Here is a 17,942-nt window from a genome sequence, read left to right as displayed (position 1 = left end):
CTGCGCTCAACTGCCTGTGCCACCAGGGAGGCCCTCCCTGCAGTTTCTTTGAGGCCCATGTTTGAGAGCACAATTGCTCTACAACTTACTAGGAAACATCTCTCTGATAGCATTTTGCAATATCTCCTTGGTGATAACAGGGATAAGAAAAATGTCAGGAAACATGATTGCTAATTCCAGCAGTCCTGGTCATGTAACTTCAACTGCAGTTCAACATCTATCAGTGAGGGTGGTAATAATTATCCTTGAATTATATCACTGTTCCTACTCTTCTGTTTTGAAACACTCATTGTCTTAATAAAATAGTCAGACTGACTTGCAAAGGAACTCATGGCAGCTGAAAAAGAAGGGGAGCAAGAAGGGATTAGGAAGTAAAGGTTTCAGGGGTGTCACCTTTCTGGGCTTTGTACCAACAACGCTCAATTTAAAATACATGTGTATAGTGAGGGAGTGGAAAGTAAAGGAAGTAGGGGTGCATGCAATATGGAAGTGTGCACTCAGCACCCCTACTTCCTTTACCTTCCACTCCCTCACTATACACATGTGCACACACACTTACATGGAGTTTCATTCTGATTGAGAGTTCCCTTCTTTTCCAAATGAGTGCTTAATTTGTGGGAATTTTTGGGGGGGTTCAAATAATTAGGTTTTGAGGAATATGTTTGATTTAATTAGAGAGTATTAATCAATATGTATTATTTACCTGAGTGAGTGTGCCTGTTGAGGCCATATAAATGGAGGTATTTACTGGTTGTCGTAGAAAATTTGCAGTGTCTGTTCCCAAGTTCACTTAAAGAAAATGGTCATGTTCTCCTTGTACAATATGGGAACAGCTTAATTTTTCTTTACAGATTTCAAGGAAACATGTTTCTCTAAATTTAAATAATAAAACCGTTTTCTTCCTGTGTGTTTTTTATTACTTTTTTTCCTCTCAGCTTCCAAAACTGTCAACCCAAAATCAGGCTGCTTGAAAATCATCAAGGAAAAACTATCAAAGTTAACACCTTCTATCTTAATCAAATGTCAGAGGCATTTGTCACTTATTTAGTCTCCCTGGCTTTTCACCTTTCTTGTTTCAATGTCTGTTGCTGGTTCATCCCATGTGCCTGAAGCTAATGGACCCCGGTATTGATTGGTAATATTTCTGTTATCATCACTATTTATGGGGGGGCATTGCTACATCAATGCCAGTACTTCTTACTGTTCAAGCAGTTTTCTGAATAGCCCCACACAACAAATCCTCTGCTTTTCTGCTGTTGCACTCAGATGTTTCCACAAGAGAGGCTGGGGGACAATCAAATCTATGTGTGTTGACAGAGATGGGGTTGGGATGCGCAGACAAGCCTCAATAAACTGTTTCCAGAGTCTTGCTGCAGGAATTCCATAAGCAAAAAGAAAAGCAGTATGTTTGTGATTTCAAAAAATTATATAAAGAATGCACCCTTCTTTGTAGCTTTTGCAAGATTCATGCACAACCTTTAAGAACAAAATGTTGGGAGCATATAACAATGAAGTACATTGTCCTGGAAGGGGTATTTGGACCCCCACAGAGGCAAACATAGTTGCTACTAGAAGTACTTTACATACATGACTTTCTGTCACCCAGGTTATAGCAGTTAATATTCTTTTGTTGCATAAGGTGCTATTTTCTTCCCAGGTTGCTGAGAAAAGGAAGAACAACTTATCAGAGGTGTGGTGAAATTTCATTTTTTGACAACACATAGATATTTCCAGTCTTTACCTGAAATCATGTTTTTGCAGCAAACAATAAACACAAAATTATCAATTTAATAACATAATTAAGCAGTCAGATGCAGTCATTCTGTATCTTTTGCTCACTGGATAACTATCTAATTGATGAAAGGCAAAACTCTGCAACAGCAACTATATGGGAAGAGTCCTCATATAATAAACTCTGTGCAAACAATATATTACAAAGGAGTAAAGTAAGGATAGGAATGGTTAAAACAGCACCCAATGATCTTCCATTTCTGAAAACTAGGGGCTTTACTTAAATCTTAGAGGTTTTGTTTGATTGGTGATTACCTGATTCTCACCCTACACTCAAAGACTGGATGAAAGACAAAGGAGAAACCATTGAGAAAAGTTGGGAAACTGGCTTTAATACTACTTGTTGGGTATGTGGGTTCAAATTCAGACTTGAATTTCTGACTGTGAGTACATAAACAAATTATATGACTCTGAATATTAATTTTTATTCAAGAAATAAAAATTTTACTATCTAAATATAGTCATATAAAGAACCAGACTCATAGTAAACAATAAATTAGGTCCTGTTACTTGTATTTACTCCCAGTGCTTATGTTCCTGCCTCTCTCCAGGGTCTTGAAAATATGCCCAATATTGGAACTAGGGCCTAACCTTTAACTTGAATCTAGGGCGGCACATGTTTATCTTCTCTGCCACTTTAGAACTTTGAACATGTCGATAGGCATTTGCAGGAAATGAGATATTTACCAAAAATGTTTATTGATTATTATAAGTCCTACATCATGTAATCTTGAAAAAAATAAAAAACAAACAGACCGTCAGGACTCATTTTAAAATCCAGTATTCATTAATGAATGCTATCCATCAGTAACATCTCTTCATTGTCAAAAATTTTTCAATTTTATCAGTCATAGCAATCTGGAAAAATTATTCACTAGAGAAAGGTTAATTATTAATAGTAATTACTTGAAAAGAATATAAAAGGATTCTTCAGTTATCTCAAATGATCAGAGCACTTGAAAGATTCAGCTGAAATAATGAAGACTCTCAGACTCCTACTTTTTCTCATTTTCTTCAGCTACATTAAATGTCAAACTCTTCACAGAAGTTTACTAGATGCAGGTAGGGAATTCGGTTTACAATCTATACATTCTATGTGCCAGGAGATACGATATATGCCTAAAATGGTATCTGGAAAAGCATATCTTTTCAGGGTCAGTGCTGTTAACAGAGGGATTGAAAATTGTGGAAGAGATACAGGAAGAGAGTGGACATACTGAGGCAACACACAGAAGAAGATCTCAGTTTAGATTTACTTCCACTCAAAGTGAGAGAATGACCATTTCAAACTTGTATTTGAAATTGGTTAAGTTATTTTAGATAGAACAGTGTTTATAGTAGCAAGAATAATATTATGAGTTGCACTATTTATGCACCTTTTATGTGCCAGGTATTGTATTCAATGTTTCATAGATTTACTTTCATGTAATCCTAACAACCACCCAACGTAGTAGGACTTATTTTCATTTTATGGAGTGAGAAACAGAAGCTCAAGTTCATGTTAAGTATCAGAAGTCAAAATAAATTTCAGAGATGGAAGCTGAACTTAGAATAGCTATCTCCAAAGTCTTTCCTTATGTTAATGTAATGGATAATAGTTGTTTCTTTATAGTGAGCTGCTAAACTCCTTTGAAGCTATTAGTAGAAGGAAGACATTCTTTTCAATAGAGAACATGTGTATGTGTTGAAGATAAGAAGGGAGAGGTTTTCAAGATAATAATGTCTTTGCCAAAGTAAGCCTGGCAAAGTGTTAATCTTTAAGCAATTACTTCCAATGCTAAACTTTAATTTTCCTAATATTTCTTGGGTGAGCTTGTAAACTCCTAAAGTAAAGAATCAAATAACCAAGTTAAATTAATTCAGTAATACCAACACAAGTACATGTAATTTATTTGTAGGCCAATGATAGATTTCAGCTATACAATATATTTGAATACAAATATCACTACAGGATATAGTTAAACATAAATGAAGATATATTCTGGTAATTTAGTTTAATTAATAAACTGAATAAAATAGATCTGGAAATTTATGACTGAATAAATACAGATTTCTGAATTGTAAAGAAACATTTCAATTTGGAAAATTTCTTCTTACACAAATAAAATCTCAATTTTTTTCTAGCCATGCAGCACATGAAAAGCCAAAATTATCTGGAGGAGAATTTAAGAGACATGTGAGTTTATTATCAATAGTCTTTTGTCTGAAATTGGAAATCATATTAACTTTTTTTTGTGATAGGGTGGAGGTGGGGCAGTGATATGAGAAAGAATGATGGAGGAAAAGGTTTGAATCTATTCAATTCACATGGTGTTATGTTTCAGCACTAGCATTATGGTTGCTCAGTTTCTTCAGGAATTGCCTTATAATGAAGTACAAGCCATAGTTAAAGAATTGATAGATCTTACAGAGAAGTGCAAAAACGTCAAGTCTCATGATTCATTGGCAGGATGCTCTCTCCAATTGGTAGGTGAAACATATTCTGCTCTTCTTTCTGTCTTAGAAAAAAAAAAACAACTAGCTAAATTATGACAAAAAATTGATATTTTGAGGAGGGATGCTAAAATAACTAGTAGGAAATTTTAAGGCAACAATATGTACACATGTCACACTCAAAATATAATTTTTGTGGGTTTACGAATCTATAGCTTATCAATTGAGAATGTTTGCAGACACTCAAAAGAATGAATTATATCTTCAAATACCAACTTGCTTTATTTATAAGTTAGCTGCTCTGCTTTATCACTAGAACACTATTGTCTGACATCCTATATAAAGATTTCTGGGAAACTAAGAAACTAATTTAAAAGCAGGTTCTAAGAGAATATGAGAAAGAAGAAGTAAATGTTTTTATAGGTTCTTTCTTACCAGCGAGTAGAAAATCTTGGGAATTTCCATTGTCTCTTGTAAAGTATGTCTATCTTGTAATTAAAAACTTCTTGATAGACTCTAGTATGCTATTACAATCTACATTTTTCAAACTAATAATTCTCATGTGTAGCAATTTAAAACACAAATGAGTAGTTTTCTTCTTTATTTATAGATTTCCCCCCCCCCAATCTATTTGAGACTAAAACCTACTTATTTTTTACTAGACTCTTAGTGGACATATGAAAAATAACCAGTCTTATTGGAAACACATTTTAAATGAAGTACTTCTGCCAGTTGTTACTTTCACTTATTTTCTAGTGATTTCTTCTTATTTCCAGTTCAAAAGATGACCTTTTTCTGCCTTTATCCCCAAATCTGGAAGCAAATTATTTGAAGCTTACAGTATCCCACACTTTTACTACTCTCCAAAGATACTTGAAAACTGACTGAATTATTACATTTCTATTTGACTATTTGACACAAAATACACAGTGCTTCAGAGTTCAAGTCTTAAAATAAATTGCTATGGAAACCAAACTAAAACCAATTAGGAAGCAAGAAAAGTAAAGTACCATCTATTTCTTGGTGAATAGTTCTCGTTAAAAAAACCTTAAAATTAGGGCCAATGAGGACAATCTCTTTTCCAGTGTTCCCAGCTGATTACAATTGAGAACATTGCTCTCTGGGCCAGAGTTTTGATGATAGATCCTTAGAAGGGAGTAATAGGGAAGGACTAGATGTTGCTTTAGATACCCTTTGTCTTTTTAATTTTCTTTAGCCTTTGCAATAAATCTTCCAATGGTAGTATTTTGGAATCTCAAAGTATTTTGGAAACTTCTGCATACCAATTAAAGTAGGATCCCATTTGTTTGTTTTCCATTGGGTACTCTGTTCTCCAAAGCACTTTGTAAATGAGCAATCTGGTCAAACTGGAATGTTACTCAAAATGGCCATAAAAATTCTAGGTTGTCTTTAATAGGACTTTGCCATTTTGAAAAATATTACAGCTTCAGAATCACAGTTATTATACACGGAGTAAGTGGGTGTGTCAGAGGGTGGCATGCTCAACTCTGAACACAAAAGATTCCATTTCTAAAAATAATACCTTGAATTCTTTAGGCCCTGCACATTCATTTTATCTTATGTATATTTTACTACCTCTCAAGTATATGAAAATGAAAGAATTACATAGGAAAGGAGAAAATGAAAAATTCTATTTGGTCAAAGTCCAGCATACAGGAATGTAGATCTAAAAACCTAAAAGGATTTTTGTTCAAAAGAGCCATGTTCAGGGGCTTTTGAATGAAAAAGTACATTATGTACTCATTTTCCTTTTCTTTGAAATATTTTCTTAACTGTCCTGTGGGGAAAAATGTAGACCACACATGCTTCTCCTTCGTTATTTCCTCCTCCAGATGACTTCCTTCCTAGAACATATATGTAATAACCAAGAAATGGCTGATAAACAGGTATTTTCTGACTGTTGCAATGCAAGTAGTACAGCAAGACATAAGTGCTTCCTATTACACAAAAAAGATGATGCAGACTACAGTGATACAGTCCAAATCCCAAATCCTGAACGCATCTGTGAGATGGACAGAGAGAATCGAATGTTAATAAAGAAGAGGTAAGTCGTTTCACCTTGCCCTTGTCTTTGGAGAAGAGTATTTCCCAATTTAAAATAGCTTGGGTACCTATTTACTATAGTGCTATCCACTCTAGATGAGAATTATAGAATTAATTTTTTGTTTTTTGTTTTTTTATTTTATTTTATTTTATTTATTTATTTATACAAGCACTGGGTACAGTCGGAAGCACGGGAGGGTGAGAGAATTCACCAGAGCCAGAGCAGGGAGCAGAGCAGGCAGAAGGACAGAAGTACACTGCTGAGGGGAGCAGCGGGTGGCAGGAGAGGTCTGCGTGCCATGTGGGACCCTCCTCCGGTGGCTGGGGAGCAGCTGGGGATCGAACCCGCGCTGCAGAGGCTGCAGGCAGCTTCACAACCCAGCGCTCAACCACTGCGCCACCGGGGAGGCCCTAGAATTAATTTTTGGATTGAACTTTCAGATTATACATTAATACAAATATGTGGGCAGTGAATCTGGCCTCTTGAATATTTACGATGAAGTCAGTATTAAGGAGTTACTTTATATGGAAACTTTAATTTATGTTCATGCAATTATAAATATTCAGAGAAAAAGTGTTTCTATAAATAAGTGCCTCATAATTATAAGTAAAAAATTTAATTTAATTCTCAACCAAGGAAATAATAACTTATATCAAAGGAAAAATCAGCTGTTTGATCTTATCAAAAGATCTAGTATATGGATACACAAAAACATAATTATAGCTTTAGATTATCTCATCCTAGAATGTTCTTATCCTAGAATGATAACAACTATCAGGATTCTATTATATTCTGACTTTAGTACCCAACATTCAACCAAGTGTGACCCTTTGTTGCCATGCAATCGGGACATTTCATTTCTAAAATGGCTGTGATCATTAGAAAGCTTGTCTTTGGAGACAAGCTTGTCTTTGGAGACAAGCTTAAGTTTTTCCTTTGGAGATTTGAAAAGGATTGACCCATCTTGAATATCTTGTAAGGGTAACTGTAGCACAAAAATAAGTTCTTAATTGGCATATTATCGAATAGAGATAACAGGTATTGAATGGCTTTAGTGAAATTTAATACTTACCAAGAATGCTGCCATAACTTGGGATGCAGGCACATCTTGAAAATATCAGTTATGTTATTTTGTTTCTACAAATTGGGCTGATACAAACCTTTTGACTGAAATTCCAAGGACAGATTTTGGGACCCCAGGGTGTGAGTGAAGAAGGAGTAACATGCAAAGCATACACATACTTTTCTGTTTAATGCAGTTGCTAATGAATGAGGTTCCGTTCTAGTATTTGACTTATATTTCCCCTTTTGTGGCTTGTGGATGATTTTTTCTTTTCTAGGTTTTTGAACAGCAAAAATAATAATCCCAGAATAAGCTACATTACAATGTGTTGGTAAATTTCCTCTAATTTTCAGCAACTTCATATAACATAAGGTTCATTTTTCACTCATGAATCTGTCCAATGTAGATTGGTAAAAGGTCTGTTTATCACAGTCATTGACAGACTGACAAACACCCCATCTCAACACCTGCCTCCATGTTACTATGTCAAAGGCAGGAAATGATGGCAAATCATGCATTTCCACCAAAGCTATTTGGCAGTAACAAATAAAACAAATCATTTCTACTCAAATATCACTAACCACAACAAATAACACTGTCATTTCACTTCAGAGAAGGTGGGAATGGGCAATCTCACCAGTTGCCTCAAGAAAGGAGAACTGGAAATATCTGATAAACATCCCAAATGACCCCTTCCTCAATCACCCACCAAGAAAAGATTTCTCACTTTTAACCAAAAGAAAATGTTACCAGAGTTTTGCTATACACATCAGTTGTTATAAAAATTTCTCTACTGATGTTTGGTTAATGCAGTGAACATTTGATGCGTTTAAGTATAGTGCCACCTCACCTTCATCACCATAAATATTCTTGAAGTTCCATGTCAACAAAAGGAAATGAATACTAAGTTTTGAAGAATGGTATCAGCACATGTTTTTGAATTCCAAATTATACAGCATTATATTTGTCAAATTACAGGTATATTTATGAAACTTCTAGAAAGCATCCCTTCTTATACGGGCCCACTATTATGACCATATCTTCTTGCTATGAAACAACTATTCAGTCATGTTGTCAAGAAGAAAATAAGACAGAATGTTTCCAGACAAAGGTAAAATATTTGTATGCCAGCTGTTTTTGAGGGACTTGTTATGCCAACTGTGGACTCTGGGCCAGCGGCCTATGCATCACCTGGTGGCTTGAAAGAAATGCAGAATCTGAAGCTTTTCTCCAGACCTACTATATAAATAAGACTTCATTTAGCAAGCTACCCAAACAATTGGTGTAGTCATTAAACTTGGAGAAGCATGATCGAACATAGCTACTACTTCCTAATAAATATTTATATTTCATTTGCTTTCACTGCATAGCAAAGTACCCAAAACTTAGTGACTCAAAGCAATGACAAACATTTTGTTATCTTTCTTGAGAATCTCAGGGGCTGAAGATTCAACATCTTTCTTCTCATATGCACTGATGACATTTCCATGTAGTCTGTCAGCCTTGCTAGTTGGGGCTTCCTCACACTGTAGCCTCAGGGCAACTAGAATGCTTACATATGGCCAAAAAAAGGTCAAAATGGATAAAGCTAAAGTTGTATAGCCTCTCATGACCTAGTCTCAGAAGTTACTTCCATGTCCCCTTGTGAACTCCAATTCCTTCAGAAACCAATTCTGAATTTCCAAACAGCATGGTCATTTCTTTCCCTTTTGATTTCATACAAATTAAAAACTAAGAGCAAATGACCATACAGACATGTCTCATTTCTGAAGAATGAGCTTTTTCGTGTGGGTGAGTATTTTTTGGTAACTTTTGCTTATATCTTAAGTTACAATTTTTTTTTTAAAAGATTTATCTAATTAAGCATATAAGAACTGGGGTACAGGCCAGAGGTGTGCGGGGTGAGAGGATTCGCCAGAGACAGAGTGGGGAACAGAACAGGTAGATTGACTGAAATACACTGCTGAGGGGTGGAGTGGGAGAGTCATGAAAGGACTGCTGCGCCATGTGGGTATCTCCCTGGCTGGGAATTGAACTCGTGATGCAGTGGCTTCGGATAGCTTCATAGGTTGCCTCTTAACCCCTTGCACCACCAGGGACACCCAAGTAACAATGTTTTCTTACTCTTAACACTTTTCAGTGGAAATTTGTCCTTAATGTGAATCATGCCCCTGTAAAGTTACCATAAGCACAGGCTTTTAAGTTAGCTAAGAGTTCTGTCTTCCTCTACCTCACTTTGTCTATTTACAGTCTTGCTACTTCCAAAATATTTATTCTTAGTGGGTTCTTGCTCCTTCTTCAGAGAAAATGACAAGCTCAGTTGTGTAAAAATTGTGTGTATCGTCAGACCAATTTTATGTGTTAATTCTTCAGAGACGCTTCTGAAGAAGTAAACCTGTTGGTATTTGAGTTCAAATGAATATAATACAAAAAATAGGTAAAATAATTAAATGTATAATTAATTCTAAAGTACAGTTAATTGTTATTTAATAAAATTATTATTGTGCCAATTTTGTGGTTTGACTACTGCCTTTGTATCATTTTCTAAATTGTTCTTTAAAATAGCACTATAGGGCCTCCCTGGTGGTACAAGGGGTTAGGACACAAACCTATGAAGCTATTCGCAGCTGCTGCAGTACAAGTTCAATTCCTGGTGCAGCAGACTTCTCCTGACTCACCTGCTGCTCCCCTCAACAGTGTATTTCAGTCCATCTGCCTGTTCTGTTCCCTGCTCTGCCTCTGGTGAATCCTCTCACTACCCCCTCCACACATCTGGCCTGTACCCCAGCTCTTGTATGCATAAATAAATCTTAAAAAAAAAATAGCACTATAAGGTGCAGCTATACAAAGTAAAAATAACATATATCCAATATAATGTTTTAAGTTAAAAATTAATGCTTCTCTGAAATTTTAAAATATTATTTATATTTCTACTACACAGTAATATCAATTTTGGTATATTTCCATTTCTCCTTTTTCCATTCATAGGTTGCATTTAGTGTAGTGGAGAGAATAGGTGGGTGGGCATGAGGTGGGAATGAAAGAATTCACCAGATACGGAGTGGAGAGCTGAAGAGGCAGATTCATTTAAATACCCTGCAAAGGAGCATGGGGCCAGACTAAATGGGAGAGGTCTTTGAGCAAAGGATTTGGAAGTCCCCTTTACAACCTGTTTTCACTGACTTTTCATAACTGTGGGGTCAATTTTGGCCAGTTATTTGCTGGGATGTCTGATCTTGGGTGTTGACCTACGACACAGAATGTGTCCTGGCCCTGCTTCCACATTCATTCCTGGTCAAAGTGATGATCCTATGTTGCGACAGGAAATTTGTTGAAGAACACAGAAGTCGTGGAGCAAGTTTGCAAGGCAAGACTCTGCTACTTGAGCAGAAGTTCTTGTGCCATTTATTGAAATCATGCAGGCTAGTAAAAGCTGATCATGCAACAATGGTATGAGGAAGAGGGTCCCCAGGGTAGGATAGGAATGGGGAACAAAGCTTTACAAGGGACAGGAAAGGGGACATCTTGACTGACCCTATGACAAGAGACATTTGCATCAGCGAAGTATTTGATGTAATCACAGGCAGAGTTATCCTGAGACCACCATGGAGATAGTAATGCAATCAGGTCAACAGCAGCCTAGGTGTTCCCTGGCCTGCCTCATGATCCAGGCTATTCTCTGTAAGTAGTCAAGGAATGCTCTGTTGTGATTTGCAGATAGCAAATAGATCACAGTTGCCTATGAGTAGCCAGCTAGTAGCCAGCTCATAGGAATCCACAGTCCTATGCTTTGGTTCCCATAGCAACCTTACCCTTTATCTATTCAAGTCTCTCAAATCTACCTGCTGGGAAGCTTAGTTGCTGCTGCTCCCCAGCAGTTGGGGAGCTTAGTTTTTAACCTTATTAAGTGATACCCTGATGCTTAGTACTTAGTTTTAATTAGAGATTTAAAAGTACCTACTTTTTATTCGAATTATAAAATAATGTGCTGTTTTTTACTTAACTATCACCTTACTGTTGAGGTATCTTGGCCCCTAAATTGTGCAATCACAACAAAATATGCATTTTTTTATGCATAGATTTTAAAATAACCTATTTAGACAATTTTATTTTCAATAGAATTTCAAAAGTAGAATTCTATGTTATTGAAAGTGAACCCGTGGGAGGGAGGCACTTCGTGAGTATGTATTGCAAAACCAGAACATCTCTTTTAGGTAAATAGAAGGAAACCTATCCAAGATGACACTGCGAAATTTGAATAAATACAAAATACCACTGTAAGACATTACTGAAATTTATGTTAGTGTCTCTCTGAACTTTTATGTGCTTACTTTCTAGTTCTTATTTACATTCCAAATGTTTGAGGTTCTGGCACAAGTGATTTCTGGGGAAATAAGATGCTACTTTATTAAAAAGATGGTAAATGATACTTTTGCATTTGATGTCTTTTAAATAAGAGAATAAAGACTTTCTAGTTTTGAGGAGTTACAATTTTTTTTTTTTTACTTTTCTTTTTATAATGATGAGACTAACTTTTCTGTTATTTCCATATATCATTGATGAGTTATTTTTCTAATTACAGCTAGGACCCTTGGGGAACTATATTAAGGAAATATCTTTGAGGCATCACCATTTATGTGAAATTGGGATTAAATTCAACCACAAAGTAGCAAAAGCAGTGTAAGTTAACTGTTTAAATCTGTGGACTTTTTTGCTGTTGGATCACAACTTTTGATTAAATCTCTTTGAGAAAAATGACTTGACCTCTTGTTTAATAATCTCTCTGAGTGCAAGCATGGTTTCTTCTACTTGGTTCTTCATAGGACATAGGGCTCTGCATGAAATTGCACAATCCTCATCTCCACCCATTCTCTCTGGCTCAGTTTCTTCAATCACTCAAATCCCTTAGTCATTTCCTTGCTACACAAAAGATTCTGTACATTCAGATGCAGTCAATGAATTGTTCTGCATAGTAGAGGTTGGAGGAAAGATTTTGACTGCAATGTCATGTAGTACAGAAAAAGTGAGAGGTATTTTCTTTTGAGTGGTGATGGAAGAGTGTGGACTGGAAGAGAATTTGATGTTACTGACTGCCTCTTTCCTGGCCCACCCTTAAAGGTATGTGTCCTCTGTAGATCCAAACTTCTCCCCCAATTTAGAACTGTGGGCTCCCTGAAAGCTCATTTCTGTTTACAAGGAAGGCAAATTCTATTTCCAGAGAAATTACAAGGATTTTCTTAGTTGTCGTTAGAGGTGAAAGGGACTCATTTCTCCTATTTTTTGATGCAGTTACAAAGGTCTGGTCTCTCTTCCTGGCCCATCAGATAAGCATTAACAAGTTTATCTTTCCCCATCTCCTGCAATTTTCCTCTTTGTTTAGCAGGTTTGTCTTCTTGCATTCTAAAGTAAAGAAAGTTAAACAGCAGTTGTCGACAAAGCAAGCTGGTACCCACCCAAAATCTGTATGCCTGCAACAAAAGAACTTGCTGAATTTTCCTCTCTCCCCTTCACAGACGCTTGCCCACCTCCCCCCTTTTTATAAATCCCCTGCACTCTGCCAAAGGGTAGGATGGTGGTCGTTCAGACACAGTCTGCTGCCCTCCTCATTTGTTGGCAAATTAAACCACTTTCCTTTTCCTCAAACTCTGTTTCCTTTTATTGGCTGAGGGAAACTGAGGCCACGGTCGGTATCATTTTGACTTCCCAATAAAAATTTTTACTTAGTAAAGTCAGGTCAGATAAATTTTCAGCACTCATTAGCTTTACATTTCATTATCTGCTAAGCAACTCAACTTCTTTAAATGATCGTTTAAAGGATGAAAATGACCATTTTTTACATGATTATGAATTAAATCATGTTCATTTGTGATTTAGATCTTTGTATGACTGAGTGCTATCATTGAAGAAATAAAAAACATTTATAATATATCCTTCACCCTACTTTTGCAAATGTGTTGCCATTCTTTTGGTGACTCAATAAATCAGAACTAATTTTAACATAGAAGTAAATCAAATATTGTTTAAAATTACTTATTTTTCTTTTCAGGGAGTTGGTTCTGCTGACTAAAAAGCAACCAAAAGCTGACTTTTCTGAAATTGCCAAACTGACCACAGATGTTCAAAATTTACATCAGACATGTTGTGAAGGAAACACAGCAGCATGTGTGCTTGGCAGGGTAAGAACCTCCATTTTCTTAAAATTACCTCAGCCTGTAAAAAGTAATTCTTAAATAAGGACAGTAGCATATAATGAATCAAAGGTTATTATTTCTCGATATTACCAGTCGATGGTGTTTCCTGTCTCTTCTCAGCTCATGCAACAAAATTTCCTTCCTTCCCTCCTGCTCTACAGCAGTTCATTCCTTCCTTAGCCTGTTTCACCTCACTTTATTCTTTTATTATTCAATTGTAGAGCTGACCTCTAATTTGCTTTCGAATTGGAATTAAGTTTCATTATTGAATCTCAAATAAGTCCTAGAATTGCAAAATATACCTCTAAGCCATCTTAGCCTGGAGCAAAGCGGAAACAATAGGACACAGAGTGGTCAACTGGTGCAGGGGTATGAACAGTGCAGAAATCATATCCCTCACATTTAATGTAAAGTATTAAAATCCTAAAGAAGGAAAAAATAGTAATGGTCAAAATCCTGATGCGGTTTTAGTAAATCACAAGTTATAAGTCATGTTCCCACTCATTCTGCATGTTTGAATAATTTTCATTATGATAAAAAAAATTGCACAAACAAAGAACTAATGATGATTTCATGGAGAAATCCATGTCTTATATGGTAGGAAGTCCCTCTTGAAACCATTTTAGTATTATCACACATCAGATGTGGAGAACAACAAGATAGCAAGTCATCTATTGGAGTATTTCAATAGAATTCCTCGAATTCTAAGTTCTGCTTTGCAGGAACAGAGTTGGGGTCAGATCACAGCTATTCTTTGGCATCCATTCTCCAGGGTAAGTACCTCATTTCATCTCTACCACCCAGAAAGTCAAAGCTGCCACTGTCAATTCTATTGTGAATATAGAAAATAGAATAGAATACAGAAGGTTGTTCTGGGAATTGCTTTTTGATTAGCAAACCTCTTAGCTAGAAGGAATATGATCTTGCACACTCAGAAGGAGGCTGGTTCTTCAGAACAAGATATCAGAATCCTATTTGCATGAAGATTAGATGCATTTGGCAGAGAAGTAAAGGAAACTTTAGGGTTCAAAAGAATGCATGCATCCTAAGGAAAACAAAATACAGTCTCTAAAATCCCATAACACATACATAATACCCCTTTATCTATGCTAAATCGGTTATTTGAAAACAACTCCCATTATAGTTTTATGACAGGAATGCCAGAACAATCCACTGTTATCTAATTGAATTGGCTAGTATTTACAAGCAATACAAAGTAACTATAGATAGGTCTGGCATTTCAGTTTCTTGGTCCAGACTATATTGACCTGTTTTAGAGTCTGGTTTCACAAAGACAGTGCTTCTGTAATAAGAAATTTCTTATTCTACAATATTTTAGAGCTTGTTTTGTTTAAATTGATTAAGATGGGTCCTGAGCTGTATTAAGTTTTCTTTTACCTTTTTTAAGATTGCTCATTTGATTTTATCACTTTACTTATTCACTGGTGAATTATATATAAAGATTTCTTAAGTTGAAATTGTTCAAAGTAAATTTCAAATTTTTGCATTTAAATGTGGGCTTGATCTCGAACTTTCTTTTTTGACACATACTTTATCAGATCTTGCTATTCTGTCATGTTAAATTCCAAAAAATGAATTAGTTTTTTTCTTTTGAATTTATGAAATAATTTTAGTAATGCGACTGATCTGTTTTTGAAGGTTTAAAAGAACTTGTCCGTGAAACTGGAGCAGGGATGAAGATAGAGACCGATGTTTTTCCATTTCTTTTGCTTTAGATTTATTTTTAACACTTTTTAGATCATCCTCTTTATTCATGAATTCTATACTTGCCAAATTTTGTTTGTAGGCCCAAATCAACACTCACAACACATTTCTGGTCATTGATAAAGGTGTGCATGCTCAGAGCAGTGAAAAATTTTAGATATCTGCGTGCAGAATCCGAGTTAGGATGGAGCAAGGCAGTGCTCTACCTCTTACTTCACCTTTCATCCTGTGAACAAGTGCCTTTTTTTGTGATCTGTTTAATGTGATGTTTTTCACATTTTTTGTGTTTTTATTGGTGATCGCATTGTTTAAGACATTCCTCAAGCACAATGCTCACGTAATGTCTAGTGTTCTTAAATACAAGAAGACCATGATGTGTCTCAGGAAAAAAATACCTGTGTTAGATAGACTTAGTTCAGGTATGAGTTATAGGACTGATGGCTCAATGTGAGTCAATGTTAATAAATCAACAGTATGTTTTAGAAAATCTGTCTTTAAACAGAAACAGTGATAAAATAGGATTATGTTTTAATCTGTTGATGAATATGTGGCCAGAGACTTGCAGGAACCTAATCCTGAATTTTCCCTCAGGCCAATGAGTCAGGATTTATAGAGTTCAGTGTTTCTAACTGTTGTGAATAATGAGAATCAACTGTAGTTATTTTACAATGTATATTTTCACTTTAAAAGTCTCCATCAGCATTTTCTCACTTAGGATATAAAGCTCTGCATGATAATATTGTTGTTTCATAATTAAAATCATCAATTACATAATTGTACCTTCTTTTCCCCATATATTTGTTAATTTCCCCATATATTAATTAATTAACTTTATCAGGAAACTATTTAACTTATTGCTTGCTCTTTTCCAAGACAAAGTTCTTGGATTTATCAATTTTACCTGAGTTTCTGCTTTTAATTTTATTAATTACTTCAGGTTTGATTTTATCTCAGTTATTTTGTTAATTACTTTGTTTATACTCATTCTTAAATAGCTTTGCTAAAATATATCATTTGGGCCTCCCCTGGTGGCGCAGCGGTTGAGCGCTGGGCTGCGAAGCTGCCCGCAACCTCTGCAGCTCCAGTTTGATCCCCGGCCGCCAGCGAGGGTCCCACATGGCCAGCAGACCTCTCCTGCCATGCCCGCTGCTCCCTCAGCAGTGTATTTCATCAGTCTGCCTGTTCTGTTACCCGCTCTGGCTCTGGTGAATCCTCTCACCCTCCCGTGCTTCTGACTATACCCAGAGCGTGTATAAATAAATAAATAAATAAATAAATAAATAAATAAATCTTAAAATAAACAAACCAAATTGTTAAAAAAATATCATTTGAACTCTCATTTTTTAATAATATATCCCACTATTACTTATGTTGATTTAATTGTATTTTAACTAGAATATTTCTCTTAATGTTTTCAGGAACATTTTATGGGTTGTATACAATGAGTTTTGTTTTCTAGAATTTATGTACTTTTATCAGTACTCATATCATAAAATTATGCTTCACAACTCACAGTTTTTTACTATTGAGTGATATAAGTTAAAATAACATATCTATTGTATCACCCAGTCAGCATAATTCAATTTTATATGGTTAGGTTCTTTCTCTTTTCTTGACTTCACTGTAGTATAAGGTCAATGTTCTAGGACTGTATAATAATTGCTGCAGTATTAACTTTTTATTTTTTATTTAATTTTATTTTTAATACTAACTTTAAAAAGTGCTTTCTATGTGCCAAGCACTATTTCTAAGCATTTCTTTTACTCAGCAAGAACTTCCTTTGGTATTTACTCTGTGTCTGGCTCCCTTCCTTTCTTCTTAACAAATATTCACTCATTTAATTCTCACAACCTTAAGAAGTATTATTTTATTCCCAACTTACAGATAAAGAAATTGACACACAAAGAGGCAAAGTAGCTCATCTAACTAAGGTCATAAAGCTAGGAAGTAGTCATGTCAGGATATAAATTCCTAAACTCTGACTTTAGAGTTATAACAGTCACTCATGGCACTAATTTATTTTTCCAATGATGACTTGCAAAGTTGCTCTCTAGAAGACAGGAGATAGCAGGAGAAATTTTTCATCAATTTGGAATGCCTGTATGCTGACAACTTCTTCCATCAATTTTCTTCCCCTTTTCTACTAACTTCAAAAATTGGTATTCCCAATAGATCTGTTCTTGACCTTTTCATTTCTTATTTTACATGTACAATCAGAGACAGTTAGTCATTCAGCCAATGACTCCTTTCCCCTTTCCATTGTCTAGAGTAGTTTTGGATCATAAACTACATTTCTCATCTGTCTGCGATTGGGCGGGGCCACCTGACTAAGTTCTGGTCAGAAAATTTATGTCATTTCTAAGCCTGACTCATAATAATCTGTCCCAAACATGCCTAATCTGAGGGCAATGTTCAAAGTGACAGAGCATCTGTCAATCTGGTTGCTGAACTATTGTCTAGCAGCAATATACTTCTTTTCTATCTTTTTGAGAAAGAAATGAACTTGGGCCTCCCTGCTAGCTCAAGAGGTTAAGTCTCAGCACTGTGAAGCTATTTGCAGCCACTGCAGCATGAGTTTGATCCCCAGGCAGGGAGCCAACCCACATGGCACAGTAGACCTCTCCTGTCATGCCTGCTGCTCCCCTCAGCAGTGTATTTCAGTAGATCTGCCTGT

At 35.8% G+C, this 17,942-nt stretch overlaps 1 protein-coding gene across 1 annotated transcript in view; it reads left to right on the top strand.

Moving 5' to 3' along the window:
• Window positions 1-2,675: 2,675 nt before the first annotated feature.
• LOC311171119 (alpha-fetoprotein-like) overlaps window positions 2,676-17,942 on the top strand; it is a gene marked incomplete at its 3' end in the record, with an annotated part of 39,860 nt that continues 24,593 nt past the window's right edge. The window contains exons 1-7 of the mRNA XM_084233730.1: window positions 2,676-2,853; window positions 3,916-3,967; window positions 4,116-4,257; window positions 6,078-6,289; window positions 8,331-8,463; window positions 11,935-12,032; window positions 13,399-13,528. Of these exons, the coding sequence (XP_084089856.1) occupies window positions 2,769-2,853; window positions 3,916-3,967; window positions 4,116-4,257; window positions 6,078-6,289; window positions 8,331-8,463; window positions 11,935-12,032; window positions 13,399-13,528 (852 nt within the window). The 5' untranslated portion in view covers window positions 2,676-2,768. The remainder of the gene's footprint in view (window positions 2,854-3,915; window positions 3,968-4,115; window positions 4,258-6,077; window positions 6,290-8,330; window positions 8,464-11,934; window positions 12,033-13,398; window positions 13,529-17,942) is intronic.

Source organism: Talpa europaea (genome assembly GCF_964194135.1).
Source record: "Talpa europaea genome assembly, chromosome: 5".
NCBI lineage: Eukaryota > Metazoa > Chordata > Mammalia > Eulipotyphla > Talpidae > Talpa > Talpa europaea.
The sequence above is the reverse complement of the archived record's forward strand: the minus strand, read 5'-3'. Positions and strand labels throughout refer to the sequence as shown.